The following is a 22209-nucleotide window of genomic DNA, read 5'->3' as shown; positions in this document are numbered from 1 at the left end:
GCAGAGGTTGTAGTGAGCTGAGATTGTGCCACTGCACTCCAGCCTAGGCAACAGAGTGAGACTCTGTGTCAAAAAAAAAAAAAAAAGAAGAAGAAGAAAAGAAAAATGCCAATTTCAAAATAAGTAAAAGAAGGCTACTGTAACAAAAACTTTTGTGTATCAACCTTTCTTTCCTATAAGGAACAGATGAGTGATACAGATTGTACTTCTTAGTATTGTCAGGTTTTTTTTTAAATGTTTTCTTAGTAATTACCTAGAAACAAAATGCTAAGTGGTAATCTTCAGTCCTAACTCAGTATTGTTATTTTAATTTGCTGGAATTAGCACACAGAGAGAAACATGTTAACAAAATTGCATGTGTACGTATTACATATTATACTAAGCTCCAGAACATCTTCTTTGACCTTATCCGCATGAAGTGAAAGGTTTCTGAACACTTCTCCCTAGAAAGCAAACCCGAGAATACAAATGGCCTGGGCCTGCCCAGCTTTAGTGTTCTGCTGGATCAAAAGCCAATGCTGGCAGAGTTCACTATGGAGAAGCCGGCAGTTCTATCACAGCAGAATCAGCACATTTACAGCAACAAGCAAAGTGGGAAAAAGGCTCAGTGTTGTTTTTATATTTTTAAGCAACTAAGTTTAAACTTTGGATAGTAATATATTTAATGTGTATTTATCCATGCATTTATTTGAGTGAATTTCATATGAAAATACTTACAGAATGTTTTAATTAGTATAATGACAACAAATTTACATACTGAAATTATGCACTCAATCCAAAAAGGCAATGATTGGTAACCAAGAGTTTTTGCACAAAAAATCCTCACAAACACAGACACACAAATCTCTTTTTAGTTGTTTCGTAAGGATGTTCATCAACATCTATTTGATCAGCAACAATCTTTTAGATAGCAGTTCTGTCTAAATTGTATCTAAAAATTCTCTCAGAGCCATCAACATAGGCAATTAGTATAGAATAAATGAATAAAAAAACAGAAAATGCTCTGGAGTGTTAAGCTAAAATTTTTTTTAAATTCTCCTGCCATATTACTTGGGGGAAAAGGTCTTTATAAGTTGCATATTGCAATAATAAGCTAAATATATTATGTGGTTACACAGATTCTTCTTTTTTTGGCTGGAGTGCAGTGGCGTGATCTGGGCCTGCAACCTCCACCTCCCAGGTTCAAGCAATTCTTCTGCCTCAGCCTCCTGAGTAGCTGCAACTACAGGCGTGCGCCACCACACCCAGCTAATTTTTGTATTTTTAGTAGAGACGGGGTTTCACCACATTGGTCAGGCTGGTCTTGAAGGCCTGACCTCATGATCCACCTGCCTCGGCATCCCAGAGTGCTGGGGATTACAGGCATGAGCCACCTCGCCTGGCCAGTTACATAGATTCTAATATGAGATCATTGGAGGCCAGGTGCGGTGGCTCACGCCTGTAATGCCAACACTTTGGGAGGCCAAGGCGGGTGGCTCACTTGAGGTCAGGAGCTCAAGACCAGCCTGGTCAATGGGGTGAAACCCTGTCCCTACTAAAAATACAAAAATTAGACAGGCATGGTGGCACGCACCTGTAATCCCACCTCTGTGGGAGGCTGACGAAGGAAAATCGCTTGAACTCAGGAGATCGAGGCTGAACCCAAGAGGCCGAGATTGCAGTGAGCCAAGATAGCACCACTGCACTCCAGCCTGGGTGACAGAGCCAGACTCCGTCTCAAAAAAAAAAAAAAAAGGCCGCTCGGCGTGTGGCTCAGCTGGGTGCGGTGGCTCACACTTGTAATCTGTAATCCCAGCACTTTGGGATGCCAAGGTGGATGAGTCATCTGAGATCAGGAGTTCGAGACTAGCCTGGCCAACATGGTGAAACCCTATCTCTACTAAAAATACAAAAATTAGCCAGGTGTGATGGCGCACGCCTGTGGTCCCAGCTACTCAGGAGGCTCAGGCAGGAGAATCGCTTGAACCCGGGGGGTGGAGGTTGCAGTGAGCCTCGATCACGCCATTGCACTCCAGCCTCGGCAACAGAGCAAGACTCCGTCTCAAAAATAAAATAAAATAAAATATTAGTAACACTAGGCCTAAAGATTAAGACAGTAGTTCAACATTACCACGAGATTCCAAATGGTACGGTGAGTGCCTACCTCTCCTTCATTAGACCATCATATATATCTAAGACTCAATCTATAGCCACATACAATCTAACCCTGGCCTACCAGTCTGAAAACCTCATCACTGGTCAAGACAGATGGGGTAAAAAATGCCTAAAAATCTTTGTGTATGTATACATACATATGTATAACTACAAACACACATATTCTAAAAGATAACTAGGTACCATCATATACCAAAACTATAGAATCACAAATAGACATCCCATCTTCTTTGGTCTCTAATATTTTTTAATTTGAGCAACTAGGGTTTTACGAGTTTTAAAAGAAAAAACAGATATTGAGTACTTAGAACATGACTGGCACACAGCCCTCAATAAATGCCAATTATTTCATTACCTAATTCTTCCAGGAACTGAAGCCCAATCTGCTCAAGAATGAATCAGCAGAACTGTTTCCTACTTCCCCTTTCCCTGGTAACTCCAGATTCTTTCAAAAATGTGTCTCTCAAGAGACCTCTAATGTATGAACTTATAGAGATAAACCACCAAAAAAATGGTGTAAGACTGTGGTGACTTGCATGTGGACACTAACAGGCTAGGAACAAATGAATTTCTGAACTAGTTTTGAAGAGAGTACATTACATCCTGTTTTCTGACAGTCATTGAATCACCTCTGATCAAGTACTCTTCTTTTTTTTCTTTCAAGACAGAGTCTTGCTCTGTTGCCCAGGCTGGAGTGTAGTGGTATGATCTCGTAGTGTATGTAGTGGTATGTGTGATTGCAGCCCACTGCAGCCTCTGCCTCTCTGGTTCAAGCAATTCTCCTGCCTCAACCACCCGAGTAGCTGGGACTACAGGCACATGCTGCCACACCCGGTTAATTTTTGTATTTTTAGTAGAGATGGGGTTTCACCATGTTGCCCAAGATGGTCTTGATCTCCTGACATTGTGATCCGCCCGCCTTGGCCTCCCAAAGTGCTGGGATTACAGGTGTGAGCCACCATGCCAGGCCAAGTACTCTTCTTAATCTCACATGACCAGGGGATTCTCAAAGCATGGTCCCCAGCCAGCAGCACCTATAACACCTGAAAATTTGCCAGAAATGCATATTATTGAGCTCCTCCTCAGCCCTAAATCAGAAAACCTGGAGGTGGGACCCAGCAATCTGCTTTTACAAGCTCTCCACACTCAAGTTTCAGAACTGTTCTTATGATTTGAAGTAGCTACATATTTACCTAGTCCAGAAGACATTTGTTAACATTGAAAATGTTCTGAAGTATTTTGAAGTCTCTATATATGCAGTGCCATATTAAGAAAAAGCCCATTTGACTCACAACTTCAAGAAGATAATCGTACTAAACAAGTTTTTTTCTTTTTGAGACAGGTTCTCATTCTGTCACCCAGGCTGGAGTGCAGTGACGTGATTATGGTTCACTGCAGCCTCAACCTCCTGGCCTCAAGTGATCCTCTCACCTTAGCCTCCCCAGTAGCTGGAACTACAGGTGTACACTAGCATACCTGGCTAGGTTTTGTATTTTTTGTAGAGACAAGGTTTCGCCATGTTGCCCAGGCTGGTCTTGAACTCCTGAGCTTAAAGCAATTCACCTGCTTCGGCCTCCCAAAATGCTGGGATTACAGGCGTGAGCTACCATGCCTGTCCTAAACAAGCTTTTAAGAAGAAACTTTACATCCAGAGGTAAAAGAAAAAAAGAAGAGAACAAAAGAAGAAAACAGAGAAGAAAAAAAAAGGTCTTAAAGGATGTCAGATAAAGAAGGTTACAACAAAGTCATTTTAAAAAGTCATTAACTATTAACCAGCAAACAAATGGGCCAACTTAGAATGAAGTCTCTATCAACTTTAAATTTGCATTTGCCAGTGTTTCTGGTTTAAGTTATTTGATGGAAGAAAAAGATGTCTGTAAGAACCATGCACTACATATACTGACACCCAATCCCTAAGACAAAGACAAATAAATGGTCTAGAGAAGGTATGACTTACCTTACAAGGAAGGTAGACCTAAAGTGATTTCAGATTCTCCTGTGATTTCAGATCCCCAAAATTCCCTTACCTTTTACTGCTTTCTGAAAATCCTCTAATAAGAGTAACTTAATAAGAAGAGAAAATAAAGTAATAAATATAAATGCTAAGGCAATTCTACGCTTTGGCATGCCATCGCAGTAACAATGGCAGTGCTCAGGTTTACAAAACATTTTCACATACAACTCATATAATCTTCACAATCATCTTGAGGTAAATAATGACAATAAAACTGATATTTATTGAGCACCACAGTACCTGGCACTTCCTTAAGAGTCTCGTACAATTTTATCATTTAATTATTGCAACAACCTGTTGTGAGGGATAAACCATGTACCAATGTCAGACACAAAGCAGGATTTATATCCAATTATAACTGATTTTAAAACCCACATTCTCTAAATCTCTACACTATGGCAAGACTTGGAGACAAAACTATCAGTCCCAGCTCTATCCTTTAACAGCTATGTGACCTCAAGAAGTCACTTAATTTTCTAAACTCCTCTTCATCTACAAAATGGGAAGATTAATACCTGCTTCACCTATTTCAGAGTATTTGTAAAGGTCAAAAGAGATGAAAGACATAAAGGTCTTCAAAAGCTCTAAAAACTACACAAATATTATCATCATTCCCTATTTTGAAAGAGACTGAAGCAAAGAAGAATAAAAACATACAATGGTGGGGGGATGCTGGTTTTTCTGGTTTGGTTTTTGTTTTCTGTTTAAAGCAGGTTGAGCACCAGCTGCCTGCCACTTGCGAGCTGGGTGTGTGCTACACAGGAGAGTGCCTTGTTTAGGAGGTGGTTGCTTTCTCAGGAAAATCTACTACCAAGGAAGAAATTACCAAACCATGTCTTTTTTTCTATTTATGGAGTAGTTCACAGCAAATCTTGAGTGTTTTGACTAAAGCATGGAATGCAGAAAACAAACTTCAGCTTGTGCTTTAATCTCTTCTGAAATTCTACAGGTGTGTGTTTTATAAGCCGTATATGGCAGAAGTTTAAGCCAATCTGAAAGTCTGGTTTTTAGTAGCATTAGTTTTGACAACTACATACTGCTGAATGTTCAACTGGTGAAACTGAAGGTCTTTTCACTCAGAAGAAATCAGTCAAGAAGAACTCGCAGTTCACAAGCTTCTGAGCTGCTATGGATGGCCCTGGCTCTCCAGACTGCCCTTCCCACTGAGATCTCTCACATGGGGTCTCCTGCCACTGCCGCTCCTGACTCTCCTCCTGATGTGGTACCTCTCAGTCTTCCCCACTACAATGTGACAGAATGTGTAGACTGGACGTACTTTTACAAGTATGAGCCAATTTACAGATGAGGCTTTTACTTCACACTTTGAGAGCATTCAAAGTGCTCTCATCAAAATCCAATTCTGGTTATCCTAGTGACCTCCCACCCCTCAGATGTGAAAGTCAGACAGGCCATTAGAGTTCCTTGGGGTGAAAAAAGTCTCGATGGGGATATGAGGTTCTTACATTTTTCTTATTAGGCCAACAGGCTAAAAGAGAAGACAAACTGTTAGCACTGTCCTCAGCGGATTAACATCTTCTTTATGGTGACGTAATCCAACAAGAGTTTTTAGACACATACAAAAACCTGACCTTAAAGACTGGCTGGGCACAGTGGCTCACATCTGTAGTCCCAGCACGTTGGGAGGTCAAGAAGGGTGAATTACTTGAGGCCAGGAGTTTGAGACCAGCCGGGCCAATAAGGTGAAAATCCATCTGTACTGAAAACACAAAAATTAGCCAGGCGTGATGACATGTGCCTGTAATCCCAGCTACTTGGGTGGCGGAGGCCGGAGAATCGCTTGAACCCAGGAGACAGGTTGCAGTGAGCTGCGATCGCACCACTGCACTCCAGCCTGGGTGACAGAGCAAGACTCCGTCTCAAACAAACCACAAAAACAACCTATTATGGCATTCAGGTGGGTAACTGAGTTTTGCCCCATTGTCAACTACATCATGAAGACAGACACTTATGTTTTCATCAATACTGGCAATTCAGTGTAAAATCTTTTAAACTTAAACCACTCAGAGAAGTTTTTCACAGGTTATCCTCTAATTGATAATTATTCCCATAGAGGATTTTACCTGCCAAAAAAAAAAACCCATATTTCCTACCAGGAGTGTCCTTTCAAGCTGTTTCCTCCCTACTGCAGTGGGTTGGGTTATACAATGCCCAGAGATTTGGTGCCAAGAATCCATGAAATCATGGGTCACGTAAAATCCATGATGTTTATGTCAGGATCTGTTTGAATTTATTAAAAGTGGACATTCATATTCCAGAAGACACAAATCTTTTCTTTTTATATAGAATCCATTCAGATGTCTGTCAATTTGGATGTGTGATTGCAGCCCACAGCTTTTCTTCCAAGCAGACGATCACTTTTTAGCAGATTACGCTAAGTAACATCACATGCCATTAACTTCACATTCTATGAAAAGCCTAGACGAACAGGATACTCTGCAGAAAGTGTTAAAGTTTGTGCCGTGAAAAATTCATGGGGAGGTCAGTGTACTTACTGCCTTACACTTAACTCTTTTTTTTTTTTTTTGATATGGAGTCTCGCCCTGTCCCCCAGGCTGGAGTGCAGTGGTGTCATCTCAGCTCACTGCAACCTCTGCCCCCCGGGTTCAAGTGATTCTCCAGCCTCAGCCTCCCGAGTAGCTGGGATTACAGGTGCCCGCCACCATGCCTGTCTAACTTTTTTTTTGAGACGGGATTTTTGCTCATTGCCCAGGGTGGAGTGCAGTAACACGATCTCGGCTCACTGCAACCTCTGCCTCCCAGGTTCAAGTGATTCTCCTGCCTCTCAGCCTCCTGAATAGGTGGGATTACAGGTGCACGCCACCACGTTCAGCTAATTTTTGTATTTTTAGTAGAGACAGGGTTTCACCATGTTGGCCAGAATGGTCTTGATCTCCTGACCTTGTCATCCGCCCGCCTCAGCCTCCCAAAGTACTGGGATTACAAGTGTGAGCCACCGCGCCTGGCCTGAAACTCATGAAGAACCCACAGACTGGTTACATCTTATGATTTATTTTGACAAAAATCAAGTCAGGTCCTTTAAAGATGATATTCAGAGGAATTAAATACCTTTAAAACAACAATAACAAAAAAAAAAAGGCCAGGCACAGTGGCTTACGCCTGTAATCCCAACACTTTGAGAGGCTGAGGGGGGTGGATCATTCGAGGCCAGGAGTTCAAGACAAGCCTGACCAACATGGTGAAACCCCATCTCTAATAAAACACAAAAATTAGCCGGGCGTGGTGGTAGCTGCCTGTAATCCCAGCTACTCCGGAGGCTGAGGCAGGAGAATTGCTTGAATCCAGGAGGTGGAGGTTGCAGTGAGCCAAGATCACGCCACTGCACTCCAGGCTGGAAGACACAGCAAGGCTCCCTCTCAAAAAAAAAAAAAAAAAAGAAATGAGGCCCCAGATGCAGGGCCTCATGCCTGTAATCCCAGCACTTTGGGAGGCCAAGGTGGGAGAATCATTTGAGCCTAGGAATTCAAGACCAGCCTGGGCAGTACAGCAAAATCCCATCTCTACAGAAAAATTTAAAAGTTAGCCAGGCATAGTGGCACACACCTATAGTCCCAACTTCCCAGAAGGCTGAGTCAGGAATGGCTTCAGCCAGGAGTTTGAGGCTACAGTGAGCTATCATCACACCACAGCACTCCAGCCTGGGCAACAGAGCAAGATCCTGTCTCCAAAAAAAAAAAAAAAAAAAAAACCCACCTAAGTAAATAAATAAACTATTGAATAAATCAGGCTGAAGACCCTTATGGAGAAACTTCAGACTTCATCACTTTACTTGGAATTTTACTGCCAACTGGGCTACGATAACAGAATCTGTATTACAACTTACTACTTTGCTAAAAATACAGACCCCCACTACACATCTATAACTTACACAGATTTGGAGGTTAATAAAAATCTAACAGCTGACTTATTTTTAAAAGTTTAGTCTTCAGGATTGGTGCTCAAGAAAAAAATAAAAATAAATAAAAATAAAAAATGAAGTTTAGTTCTTATATTAAGTCACCATAATTAAAATTCCCTTGCAACAGCCTTCCTGTCCTTTCCATAGTATCGTTTTCAACCTGGGGTGCTGACAGCCTTCATTCCACATGAACTACTGGCCGGGTGTGGTGGCTCACACCTGTAATCCCAGAACTTTGGGAGTGCAAGGCAGGCAGATCACTTGAGCCCAGGAGTTCAAAACCAGCATGGGCAACATGGCAAAACTCTCTACCAAAAAAAAAAAAGAGACAGAGAGAGAAAGGCATGGTGGCACACACCTACAGTCCCAGGTATTCAGGAGGCTGAGAGGTGACAGGATCACTTGAGCCTGGGAGGTCCCAGGCTGCAGTGAGCCATTATCTCGCCAATGCACTCCAGCTTGGGCAACAGAGTGAGACCCTACCTCACTACAAAAAAAAACAAAAAAAACAAAAAAAAACACAGATCCAAAATAAAATAAATAAATAAATAAATCAGATCACTTAAAATAATGAGTTTAAGGAAAAATTTTTGTTATTCCAAACTTCATAATTTAAGGTTTTTTGTTTGTTTGTTTGTTTTTTATTAGAGAGGGAGTCTTGCTCTGTCGCCCAGGCTGGAGTGCAGTGGCACGATCTCGGCTCACTGCAAACCCTGCCTCCTGGGTTCAGGGGGTTCTCCTGCCTCAGCCTCCCAAGTAGCTGGGATTACAGGTGCCCGCCACCACACCTGGCTAATTTTTGTATTTTTTTAGTAGAGGCGGGGTTTCACCATGTTGGCCAGGCTGATCTCGAACTCCTGACCTCAGGTGATCCACCCACATCAGCCTCCCAAAGTGCTGGGATTACAGGTGTGAGCCACTGTGCCCAGCCTAATGTTAAATTTTAATAGAATTTTTAGAAAATGAGAGACGGAAGCTGAAGTAAAATCATTCAACTGTTAAAAGATATATGTGATACAGACAAGTAAGTATTCAACCCTAGATTATTAGTCACAAAACATCAGCTCACCAAAAAGGTTTAATGGCAGAGCTTGCCTCTCGCGGTGGCTCACACCTATAATCCCAGTATTTTGGGAGGCTGAGGCAGAGTATCACTTGAGCCTAGGTGTTTGAGAACAGCTGAGCAACATAGTGAGACCTCCGTCTCTACAAAAAAAAAAAAAAAAAAAATACAAAAAATTACCCAGGTGTGGTAGCATGTGCCTGTAGTCTCAGCTCCTCGGGAGGCTGAGGCAGGAGGATTACTTGAGTCCAGGAGTTTAAGGCTGCAGTGATCTATGATCGCAGCACAGCACTCCAGCCTGGGTGGCAGAGCAAGACTTTTCTCTAAAATAAAACATAAATAAAAGTAAGTGTTTACAAAAAAAAAATAGCAGAGCTCAGAAAAGTCACACAGCACTCACTCCTTTCATACCAAAAACGGCCCTATTTTGTTCCTTCTAAAGTATATTCACAAAAATCACTTTTGGCAAGGCCAATTATCACCACAGCTTACCCACATATTATTAACAATGAAAAATGACCATTTTAGCTAAAGAAAGAAAAGTCCTGGACTCTGACAAACCATTTCCATAATGCATGTACCTTTTTACTGATTAACTAAATGTATTATTTGGCTTACATTAAAACCTACAAAAAAAACCTCAGGAGTCTAACAGACCTAACGTTCATATATGAAATTATGTGCTAATACCTTAATACTGCAAACTCAAGACAGTAATTTGTACACTAGATTCGAGCATCTAGATTTACCATGTTAATGTCAAATGATACATCCACTGAGAAGCTTATGAATCTAGTTCATTCATTCATTCAGTTCAGAATCTATCACATTTCTAAGTGGTGTCCTCAACTAGGGGCAATTCCGCTCCCCCCAAGAGATTGAACAATGTCTGTAGGCATTTTTACTTGTGACAAGTAAGGGGCAAAAAGAGGGTGCTACTGGCATCTAGTGGGTAGAGTCCAGGGATGCTGCTAAACATCCTACAATGCACAAGACGGCCCCCCACAACACAGAATTAGCCAACCCAAAATAACAATGCCGGCAAGGTTAAGAAACTATGATCTACAGAAAAAAAGTTTTAAAACTCATCTGTCTAAAAAACAGTACTCACTTCATCTTTGTTTCCTATATTATTTGCTAATTCCTTTCTTTTCATACTAGTCTTTGGCAATAAACTTGCCCTATTCCCATTTTTTCAATCAGCTTCTAACTTCCAAACTTGTCAATAGAATCATCATCATTCCAGTTAGCCAGGTTCTGAATCCTGGTGTCATCTTTGAATTATCCCTATTTTTTTTTTTTTTTTTTTTGAGACAGAGTCTTGCTGTGTCGCCCAGGCTGGAGTGCAGTGGCACGATCTTGGCTCACTGCAACCTCTGCCTCCCGGGTTCAAGTGATTCTCCTGTCTCAGCCTCCTGAGTGGCTAGTACTACAGGCACGTGTCACCATGCCCAACTAATTTTTGTATTTTTAGTACAGACAAGGTTTCACCATGTTGCTCAGGCTGGTCTCAAACTCCCGACCTCGTGATCCACCCACCTCGGCCTCCCACAGTGCTGGGATTACAGGCATGAGCCATCGCACCCAGCTGAATTATCCCTATTTTTAATAATAACAGTAGTATTAGTAATGGCAGCAGCTAACACACATTTAGCTCATACTACGTGCCCAGCCACTATTCATTTAATACTAGATACTATTATTATCACCACTTTACAAATGAAGAGTCCAAGGCACAAAAAAGTTAAATAACTTGTCCCAGGTCACAAAGCTCATAAGCAGCCAAGCAAGGTTTCAAATCCAGGAAAAATGGGTCCAGAGTTCATGCCCTTAACAAATACTCCAAAGTGATCTCTCTTCTTTCATCCTCTATCAAATCATAAAGTCCTTTAAGTTCCAAAGGGCAGGGACTCTGTTATGTTCACAGCAACATTCCCACAACCTAGTATGTAATAGGTGCTCAAAAAAACCCCTTGTTTGTTGAATGAATGAAAGGCCCCTTGAAATTACTCCTCCTATTTCCACTGCCACCACTCAAGGCCAGTCTTTCAGGTGAAGACTAGCCAATCAGGTAAACGAATATAAACTTCTCTGCCAGATTTTCCATAACCCAGTCCCATCCAGCCTATCAAAATTTTCTTTCTACTGCTTCTTAATTAGAATCATAAAATCTTAAAATCAGAAAGTATCTTAGAGATCATCCAGTCCAACCTCCTCACTTTACAGATAAAGAAACCCAAAGATGGTGACTAAAATCACCCAGCCAGGTGAAGCCAGAACCAGAACTCGACTCTTCCAATTTTTGCTCTATGATCTTTTTCTTCCAACTCATAATGATGCTTCATTCCTGACAGATGTCTCCTCACTATCCTATCATCAAATTATATCTATTCCCATGTTCTTGCTCAAGTTGTTTCTTCTGCCCAACCTGTTCTCCCTCTCCATGGATCCAAATCCTCAAAATGTCTTCCTATTCCATTCTTCACTACTTCCTCTTTCTTGGAAAATCTTATATACCGAATAAGATAGTAGAGGAGGAGGATCATCACTGCCTACTAGGCCAAGTTTAATGCATAGTAACACTTCCCACAAAGTGAAGCTTACTTGGATGATTTCTTCCCTGTAAACTACTAATCCATTCTTCCATCCTATGTTTTAGGAAGTCATTTTAATAAAGATTAGCTCATATATCACCTTCACAAAGTGTTCATATACCTGAAAGAGACACTCAAGCACATCTTTAATAGGAGACATGTGGCCAGGCGCAGTGGCTCATGCCTGTAATCCCAGCACTTTGGGAGACTGAGGCGGGTGGATCATGAGTCAGGCGTTCCACACCAGCCTAGCCAACATAGTGAAACCCCATCTCTACTAAAAATACAAAACATTAGCCAGGCATGGTGGCGGGCGCCTGTAGTCCCAGCTACTCAGGAGGCTGAGGCAGGAGAATCGCTTGAACCTGGGAGGCGGAGGTTGCAGTGGGCCAAGATCGTGCCACTGCACTCCAGCCTGGGTGACAGAATGAGACTCTGTCTCAAAAAAAAAAAAAAAAAAAAAAAAAAAAAAAAAAAAAAGAGTTGCGGCCAGGAAAGGTGGCTCACACCCGTAATCCCAGCACTTTGGGAGGCCAAGGCAGGCGGATCACCTGAGGTCAGGAGTTCGAGACCAGCCTGGCCAACATGACAAAACCCCGTCTCTACCAAAAATACAAAAATTAGCCAGGCGTGGTGGTGCGCACCTGCAGTCCCAGCTACTCGGGAGGCAGGAGAATCACTTGAATCCGGGAGGCGGAGACTGCAGTGAGCCGAGGTCCCGCCATTGCACTCCATAATGGGCACTAAAGCGAGACTCTGTCTCAAAAAAAAAAAAAAAAAAAAAAACAGTTTGGAGACAACTATTCTAAAAATACATTGACAATGAGATCAAAATAATAGGTTTCAGACTACAGGGAGCACACATACATGTATGTATGTATATGGGCACGCGAACACACACACACTACGAAGGGGAAAAATACTGACTGAAGTCCTAACCATGCCCACCAACCTCTAACCCTTGCCAGCAATCTCAGAATTGTGTGTCCTACTCTGAAGCATAGTACAGAGGCTTTGGCAAAGCCTTTCACTTCTAGTAAAAACGAAATACAAAACAAAACAAACCACAAAAGCATGTCAAAAGTGATGAGATGCTACCTTCATCTTTCCTACAGAAAGGCATTTCTGGGCACTCCACAGTTCACTATCGTGACACTGCTCATCACCTGACGTAAACACATTACCTTCTACGCCACAATCTCCTGAAATTCGGTTCCTATTTCCCAGTCCCTTAGGACACAACCCATTTCCCCTTCACTAACGACGGGTTTATGCTCCCACCTCTGGGACTGAGCTCATACTGCCCTTCATCCTTCCCTCTCCTGAAGCTGCCATTCACTCTCTTTCTCCAGCCGCATAGTCCCGTCCCAGAGTAGAGGACAGACCATCCAGGGTCCCCAAGCCCACTTCTCTTTCCTTCTCCGCCCCCGGGATCTGCCAGCCAAGCTGGAGACGCGAGGGGGGAGGGGTGTGACTCGCCTCCCAGGACTGAACCAGATGGCAGCAGATTCCGCCCCCACTCTCAGGCACCTTCCACCCCCGACCCCCCGGGCAGCCCGTCCGTCACCCACCCCGCCCCGACCCCACCCCCGGCCTCCCGCACGCCCTCACGCCGGCTCCGGGACACACTCACCATGCTGGGTGAAGATATTGAAGCCGGTCTCTGTGGTGCGCCCCGCCGGGTCCCGCCTGCGGCCGGAGGGCCTGGCTGCACTGCTGCCCCGGATCCCGCGGGGCTGAGGCTGCTGGAGCCCCGGAGCCTCCCCGACGCGGCCCACCTGCTGCCCCATCCCTGCTCTCGCGTACTCCCGCGCCCCCGCCGACCCCTGGTCACATTCCTCCTCGACTCCGGCCTCGGGCTCCTGGCGCTGCTCCGGCCTCTCCCTCCCAGCCCAGACCCTGGCCCTGAGAGGCTGGGGCGCCGGCGGCTCCGCACCCGGACTCCTCACGGCAGCCGCCGCACTGCCTCCAGGCGACTCACAGATTCTGCTTTTCCCTCCTCCTCCCGCGGCTCCGCGCCCCAAACGCCGCCGCTGCCGCCGCCGCCATCTTTAAACCACCGAGCGCTGGGAAAGCGTGGGACAGAGCGTCTCCCGCCCCCCGCCCGCCAGTCACCTCCGCCGCTGGGAAGGAGGGCTTCCCGGCTGCCGCCCCGCCTTGCCGCGCCGCGCCCCCGCCCCCGCCCCCGCCTCCTCGCAGGGTGGGTCCCCCAGTGCCCACCTCAGTTGGCGACCACCGCTGCTGCAGTCTTTCGTCCTCCGAGTCCTGTCGCCGCACCTCGGCATCCCACCCCTCAATCCGCCTCAGCCGACCCCCTCCCACGTTCGGCTCCACACGCTACTGCCTTTGGGGTTGGTCGGTCTCCGGCCTTCCCCATCCCACTTCCACCTGTCAAATCAGTGAGTCGAGGGCTGAGTGCCCCCGCGTGCGCCCCTCAGGTGCAGGCACAGGTGGGGCAGAAAAGCACAAGGCATTTATTTGGTCCTTGCCATCCAGTTGAGGATCTCTGAAATGCCCAGGGGGATCCCTTTAAATACCCTTGTCAGCAGCAGGCCTCCAGTAAAAATTAAAATGGTATAAAATTTACAAGAAGAGAGTAAAATGCTACCTTATTTGATTTTAATTTTTGGAGATTATTTCATGATGTTAAATCGCACTCGCCTAGATTGTGTGCCTTCTATAGTCTCATTGGGGACGCAATTGTAGCCCCATTCCTCATATTATATTACCATGAATTCCTCTTGAACTCCTATCTCACCACATGTGAGTTTCTGTTTCCCTTACAATGCCTGACGGTAAAGTTAATCTTCCCACTGGCATCCTTTATACACTGTGCACGTGGTCAGGTCTTCTTTTGATGACAAAGGAGAAAAAATATACATCTTTGACCCTGTTTCTGAGTCAGAACTTACTCATGTTAGCTTATGCGGTCTAAAGAGGGTGAATGAGGCACGAAAGAAGTGTTTTATACACACACGTATACTATATACAATTGACTCGCCATGCCCCTCTCCCACGGTGCTTACTTGCATCTTAATGTTAATTCAAATTTTTTAATTCTCAAAAAGCTCGATCATTCTCCTGTTATTCTTTTGGCTTCCCAATTTGCTTTATGAAAAGTATAAGTTAATGGAGGTAAAAAAAAAAAAAAAACTGAAATTTTGCTTAAATTAGACAGGACGGGAGCCACTGCAAAGAAGGAACAAAACAACCACTGGAAAGGTAGGGTTGGGAGAGGAGGTGGATGAAGCTCTCCTTTGCATATCTTTCCTGAACCAGGTTGAACTTAGATGAACCATCCACTGACGTAGATATTGCCTGTTATAAAAGCACTATGAAATTATTCCATTGCCATCCAGGGTGTGGCCAGAAATAACTGAAATTACCTCCAAAATGGGAACTTCCGGAAACACTATGTGTAAACACTGGATAAAATATGAATTTTCCATTTGGATTAAAATTTCCCTGTGTTTAAAATACCTTTCTTTTCTTCTAATTCCCAGTGTTTGCAACTACTGAAAAAAATTCATTCACAAGGGATAAAGATGTCACAGAGCCAGAATTTGGTTCACTGTATGATTTTCATCATGGGAGAAAATTTTAATTTGGGGGTAATGGTTTGGTTTCTCTGCTAATTCATGCATACTATATAAAAATAGGTGAATATATGGGTTCACCATCTCAAATCTGAAAATCCAAAATCCAAAATGCTGCAAAATTCAAAATTTTTTGAGCACCAATATGACGCCATAGGTGGAACATTTCACACATAAGTACTTAACATAACTTTGTTTCATGCACAAAATTTTTTAAATATTGTATTAAATTACATTCAAGCTATGTCTATAAAGGTATATATGAAACATAAATGAATTTTGTGTTTAGACTTGGGTCGCATCCCCAAGATATCTCATTATGTGTATGTAAATATTCGCAAATCTGAAACACTTGTGGTCTGAACATTTCTGATAAGGGATGCTCAGCCTGTAGTAGAGTGCAGTGGCTAAGGGCAGGGACTCTGAAGCCAGACTGCTTGGGTTCATCACTCGGCCCTGATACTTATGAACTATTTGATCTGGGCAAAGCACATAACCTTTTTGTGTCTCAGTACATTATCTGTAAACTGATGATGATAACAAACAGTATCTACCTTATAGGAATATTGTGAAAATTAAATTAGTCTATAGATATATACAGTACTTAAAACAACATTTGGCATATAACTAGTGTCATATATGCATATACTATTAATACAAAAAACATAATGATTTTAGGTTTTACAAGCCTAACTTTTTCAAATTATATATATATATGTATATATACTTAGATCATGGGACAAATTATAAAGTGTTTATTCAGGTGAGCCCCCTCTACCTGCCACCCTGTATATAACTAAAAACAAAAACACCAGCCAACCAATAAAAACTTGTAGAATCATATAATCCCTTTATTCGTCATACCTACCTGGGTAACACCTTCAAAGTATACGTGAAGTATTACATAATACCTTTGTTTTACATATGAAGATTTCCTCTACCGTTGATTCTTAAGATCCTATATAGACTAAAGCAACTATGTAAGTGGAGACTTAGTTTACATCCATTATCTTGCCAGCGTTTTCTACTCTTTCTTTTTTTTTGGAAACAGAGTCTCAGGCTGGAGTACAGTGGCGCCATCTCTGCTCACTGCAACCTCTGCCTCCCAGGTTCAAGCAATTCTCCTGCCTCAGCCTCCCGAGTAGCTGGGACTACAGGCACACGCCGCCACGCCTGGCTACTTTTTTGTATTTTAGTAGAGATAGGGTTTCACTGTTGTTGCTCAGGCTGTTCTCGAACTCCTGAGCTCAGGCAATCCACCCACCTCAGCCTCCCAAAGTGCTAGGATTATAGGTGTGAGCCATGGTGCCCAGCTCTACTCTTTCATTTTTAAAGTGAAGAGAACTTTCAGAATAGGGAGAGTAGGGAAATAGACTAGAGAGACTTGGTTAATTAGGTACAGGAAACTATTTCACCTCAGTATAAGCAAGCCAAAGTGACTTGCCTGAGAATTACCTAAGGTTCATTACCATAAGCAGCGGTTACTGCCACAACAACTCAACATCTAAAATAATCCCAAATATTCTGTTTTAGACTGAATTGAGAGAGCTGAGAGCTCCAGGCAGGGGCCGAAATCAGGGAAAGTAGCAGGGATGGTGCACATAGCACAGGGACAGCCTTATGTGAGCAATGGCCAGAGGCCAGCATAAAAGATCAGACACATCACCAACAGCAACAAGGCGTGCTGAAGACACAGATATTCTTCATCCTCATCATCCTTATTACAGGAGCAATACCACTCTTTCCAGAAGGAAGGAGCTGTAATGCCTCACTAATCCCTGACTTCACCGGTCTGTGTTTCTAGGCTATTGCCATACTTTTTACGGTTTTACAGTGTCTCTCATATCTACCTCTTCATCTGTATAAACAGCATTATGTAAGACACAGTGTTAGCTTAGGCTCAAGTCATCGCTGTGCTGGTTTCTCCTGCTACTAGCCCTTTCTTCCTAGAGATTCCTCACCTTTAGCACCAAGCAACTCACTCAACAGAAACTACTTCTCTCGTAGCTTTGACCACATTCTTCCTCTCCTTCATTATGTACAAAGTCTAAGTCTAAAATTTTCACCTAACAGGCCGGGCACAGTGGCTCATGTCTGTAATCCCAGCACTTTGGAAGACCAAGGTGGGCGGATCACTTGAGGTCAGGAGTTTGAGACCAGCCAGGCCAACATGGTGCAAAAACTAGCTGAGCTTGGAGGCACAGGTCTATAATCCCAGCTACTCCGGAGCCTGAGGCAGGAGAATTGCTTGAGCCCAGGAGGCAGAAGTTGCAGTGAGAGGCGACTGCGACACTGCACCCCCCAGCCTGGGTGACAGAGGGAGTCTCTGTTTCAAATAAAATAGACATTTCACCTAGTGTTTCGAAGTTATTTTCCAGGATAACCTGGATTATAATTGCCTAATGTTCTTCCGTCTCCTGTTCCTCCAACCTCCACCCCTCCTATGGCAGGCATACATGCTTTATCCAATTAGCCTATTTCTGAGATGTATCCCTTTTAGCTATGACTTTTGCAGTAATTATATTCTCCCTAGTAAAAGTCTCGGGTGACTCCCTTACAGGATTCTCCTGTCCCCTTCAGTATTCTATTCAGATCCTGCCTCCTTGATAAGAGAACCTCAGACTTATCAATACAGACCTAACAGTTTCCTTGGACTCTACTCAGTACAGGCCTTAAACAACCACAGTTGGTAACAATTCTTTTGTTGTAAAATTCACTTACCTTTCTCTATATCCCTCAGATATGTTTTGTTATGACACATGACTCAAGTGTCAGAGTTGGAAAGAAACTTAGAGGTCATCTAGGCTAATCTCCTGGAATCCTCTCTGCAGTAATTCCAGTGAGGGTATCCATTTCTTTCAAAGGGTTCTAATTATTAAAACATTCTTCCTAAAGATAAACTGAAAAATGTTCCCCTGAAACTTCCACCTGTTTCACCCCAGTTCTAATTCTACCATGTAGCTACACAGAACAAATCTAATCTTCATTCCACATGAAGTCCTTCACATATTTGAAAGCTATCATGTTTCCCCAAATCTTTTATTTTCCTGAATATATGCGTATGCTTATATAGTTATGTTTATCTATTTATATTTACTTGGGCTGAAAATGTTTATGTAGATAAACTGAGAGAAAAAAATTTTGTTGCAATTTTATGTATAACATTTTTCTTTTTCTTTTTTTTTTTTGTTTTTTGAGGTGGAGTCTCGCTCTGTCACCCAGGCTGTAGTGCAGTGGCATGATCTCGGCTCACGGCAACCTCCACCTCCCAAGTTCAAGCAATTCTTCTGCCTCAGCCTCCTGAGTAGCTGGGATTACAGGCATGCACCACCACACCCTGCTAATTTTTGTATTTTTAGTAGAGACAAGGTTTCACCATCTTGGCCAGGCTGGTCTTGAACTCCTCACCTCGTGATCCACCCGCCTCAGCCTCCCACAGTGCTGGGATTACAGGTGTGAGCCACTGCTGCCTGGCCAGCATTTTTCTTCAACGGTTTATGTATGCAGTTCTTTGGACTTTGTTTATGTGATTTGTCTCTGCTTTGTTGCATTAAATCTTTAAAGACCTGTACAGTGCCAAATACAGTTCCATTTACAGATTGACACTGTAAAAGTCTTTTTGGATGAGATAATGAGGGGGAGGAGGAGTTAGAAAATTTTTATGTGGCTGGCACCGAATTAGTCATTCTCTTTGAAAGTAGGGAGACAGATTAAATGACCTCTTGTTCCTTTTAGCCCCAAGAGTGTATGATGCAACATTTCTTTGATTTTAAAAAACCTTAAAACCTTATAAATTATTAAGAGACTACTTCAAACAATTGGCCAAGTGCTGTATAAATGTTACCAGTAGCAATAATATCTATTCATTTAAAATTAATAAATTAGTACTCATTTCCCTTTCAAAGGTAATGAAATAGCTGACTAAACAATCCATTTAACATGTAGCCTATCACTAACTGTAGTAGTGCAGTGGTCCTGGGCCTAGTTTATTATTTATGTGAGATGTGTTGTTTCAGTTCTCTATTGCTGCATAACAAAACATCCCTCAAAAATCTAGTGGCTTAAAACAGGAGTGATTTATTACTTCTTACAATTCTATGGATTGGCTGGACAGTTCTGCTGAACTTACCTTGGTTCATATAATAGCATTGGCTGGGCTAGAAGGGGCATGATGACTGAATGCACACGTCTGGCCGTTGGTGCTGCTGCCGGTTGGAGTGCCTCAGCTCTCCTCCGTAAGGCCCTTATGATCTGAATTGGGTCCCCCTACCACAAAATTCAAATATTGAAGTCCTAACCTGCAGTACCTCAGAATGTGACTGTCTTTGGAGATAGGGTCTTTAAAGAAGTGACCAAGTTAAAATGAGTCCATTAGGATGATCCCTAATCCAATAGGACTGGTGTCCTTATAAGAAGAGGAAATCTAGACACAGGCACACACAGAGGGAAGACCTTGCGAAGACACAGGGAGAAGGTGGCCATCTACAAACCAAGGAGAGATCTCAGGAGAAACCAACCTTGATCTTGGACGTCCAGCTTCCAGAACTGTAACAAAATAAACTTCTGTTGTCTAAGCCACCCAGTCTGTGGTACTTTGTTATGGCAGCCTTAGCAAATTACTACAACCAAATTATCAAAAGATAGAAAATTGAGATTTCTAACATTCTATTTTATTTAATTATTATTATTATTTGAGATGGAGTCTGGCTCTGTGGCCCAAGGTAGAGCACAGTGACACCATATCAGCTCACTGAAACCTCCGCCTCCCAGGTTCAAGTGATTCTCCTGCCTCAGCCTCCTGAGTAGCTGGGATTACAGGCGCCCACCAACACACCCGGCTAAATTTTTTGTATTTTTAGTAGAGATGGGGTTTCACCATGTTGGACAGGCTGGTCTTGAACTCCTGGCCTCGAGTGATCTTCTCACCTCTGCCTCCCAAAGTGCTGGGATTACAGGCATGAGCCACCATGCCCAGCAGATTTAATTCATATTTAATGAGTACTTTCTGTATTCCAGGCACTGTACTAGTTACTGGAGATACACTGGTGATTAAGACCAACCTGCTTATGCTCTAGTGAGGAAAACAGCCATAAACAAGTAATTACAATAACATGTAATAAGTGTTGATGGGGGATAAGGGGTTGCTGTGGAAACACATAACTGTTTGAAGGTAAGGTAATTGAGAAGATGTGGAACTTCTCCCAGGGGCAGGCAAAGGGGAAGAGGTAAGAGATAAGTAGGAGTTACCTCAGAAAAATGGGAAGAGCACTGCCTTTTAGGGAACATTGAGAAACAAATTTAGCTTGCCGTTTTTGGCAGAAAGCAGAGTCACAAGAGATGCACTTACGAAGTGGAGCGGAAACTAGGATCCTGAGGAAGGTCTGGAAAACCCTCTAAAAGGAGAACACAGGACATTGTCTTTGCACCTTCTTCATCTGCTCTTGGCAGCTTTCTAAAGAGCTCAGTAGAAAGTTTGGTGGTTCCTGAAGCCACCAAACTAGTTGCTTATACACTGAAGGGAGGCACTTGTATTCACGATAAAGTCGGCACTTCTGCAGGGTTCAGTTATGTTTTTTTTAAGTCTTCATAAATTGCTAAAAGCTTTCTCTGATTGTGAGGATGTTTATTACATATCACTTCAAAACATTAACATGCTGAGAAAAGTCCAAGTGAAGTAACACAAGTTACTTGTTCTACTGACACCGTTCTCCAGTTTACTAATTATGTGTAAGTAATTCGCATTAGGCAAACATGGTTGCACCAGAGCATTTGTATTGATTGTATTGGTTACATTGTGATTATACCAGATAATCAGCTCAAACTAGCTTAAGCAAAAAATGGATTATAAACATGATTTCATCAAATCTCGGATGTCTTGAATTCTAACATGACCTATTCGATGGGTTGAATTGTGTTCCCCAAAAACTAGGAGTTGAAGCCCTAACTCCTAGTACCACAGAAAGTTAACTTCTTTGGAAATAGGGTCTTTACAGAAGTAATCGAGTTAAAGTGAAGTCATCCAATATAACTGGTGCCCTTTTAAAACGAAGAAATTTAGACACAGACATGAATAGGGCTTCTGAGGTATTGGTAATGTTCTGCTTTCAGATGCTAATGACCTGAAGTGTTCACTTTGCAAAATCTGTCAAGCAGTAAACTTATGAGAGAGATATATATTTTATGTGATTTCTATATGTGTGTGTATGCATGCATATATATATACACACACACACATATATATATACAGTTGTCCCTCTGTATACATGAAGGATTGGTTCTAGAACCCCTCATGTATACCAAAATTCGTGCATACTCAAGTTGCCCAGTGCACCCTGCAGAACCCTCCTATACAAAAAGTTAACTTATGTATGTGCATATTTCACATCCCTTGAAGCCATCAGCCTTTGATTTAAAAACTCTACATATAACTACACCCTTGTAGTTCAAACCCGTGTTGTTCAGGGGTCAAATGTACACACATAAATACTTTTCTGTTAAAATTATTTTTAATTGGAACATAATAATTGTACATATTTAGTGGGTAAGCATATGCACTTTTCTGTATGAACACTATACTTCAATAAAAAGATGGGGCAGGGGGAGGAGGTACTGGCTTTCAAGTGAGAGGAAACAGCCTAAGCAGGGCACAGAGGCTTGATGAGCTTATCCAGGAACATCTCATCACATGGGAAAAGAAGAGGAGCTGGGGGTGGCAGAGGGCAGAGGAAATGTATTAAGTAGTGGGACTTAAGATTGGCCTGGTCCCGTCTGTTTCTAAGAATCTACGCTTTTGTCATAACCCAAAGCCATATAGCTAGTTAATTATTAAAAAAAAAAAAAAAAAAATTAAA

General features: G+C 42.7%; 1 protein-coding gene and 1 pseudogene across 5 annotated transcripts in view; one reads left to right on the top strand and one right to left on the bottom strand.

Moving 5' to 3' along the window:
* Positions 1 to 13851, bottom strand: part of ABL2 (ABL proto-oncogene 2, non-receptor tyrosine kinase) — a 127656-nt gene extending 113805 nt beyond the window's left edge. For 4 of the 5 annotated variants that reach the window (XM_050783366.1, XM_050783414.1, XM_050783385.1 and 1 more), the window contains exon 1: positions 13396 to 13851. In XM_050783366.1, the coding sequence (XP_050639323.1) occupies positions 13396 to 13552 (157 nt within the window). In that variant the 5' untranslated portion in view covers positions 13553 to 13851. Of the gene's footprint in view, positions 1 to 12860; positions 13251 to 13395 lie in introns of those variants that run through there. The other variant, XM_050783406.1, reaches the window with a different exon arrangement.
* On the top strand, positions 5289 to 6584 carry LOC126950222 (UDP-GalNAc:beta-1,3-N-acetylgalactosaminyltransferase 1-like; annotated as a pseudogene).
* Positions 13852 to 22209: the final 8358 nt, after the last annotated feature.

The sequence above is a fragment of the Macaca thibetana genome, chromosome 1 (assembly GCF_024542745.1).
Source record: "Macaca thibetana thibetana isolate TM-01 chromosome 1, ASM2454274v1, whole genome shotgun sequence".
In the NCBI taxonomy this organism is placed as follows: domain Eukaryota; kingdom Metazoa; phylum Chordata; class Mammalia; order Primates; family Cercopithecidae; genus Macaca; species Macaca thibetana.
The sequence above is the reverse complement of the archived record's forward strand: the minus strand, read 5'-3'. Positions and strand labels throughout refer to the sequence as shown.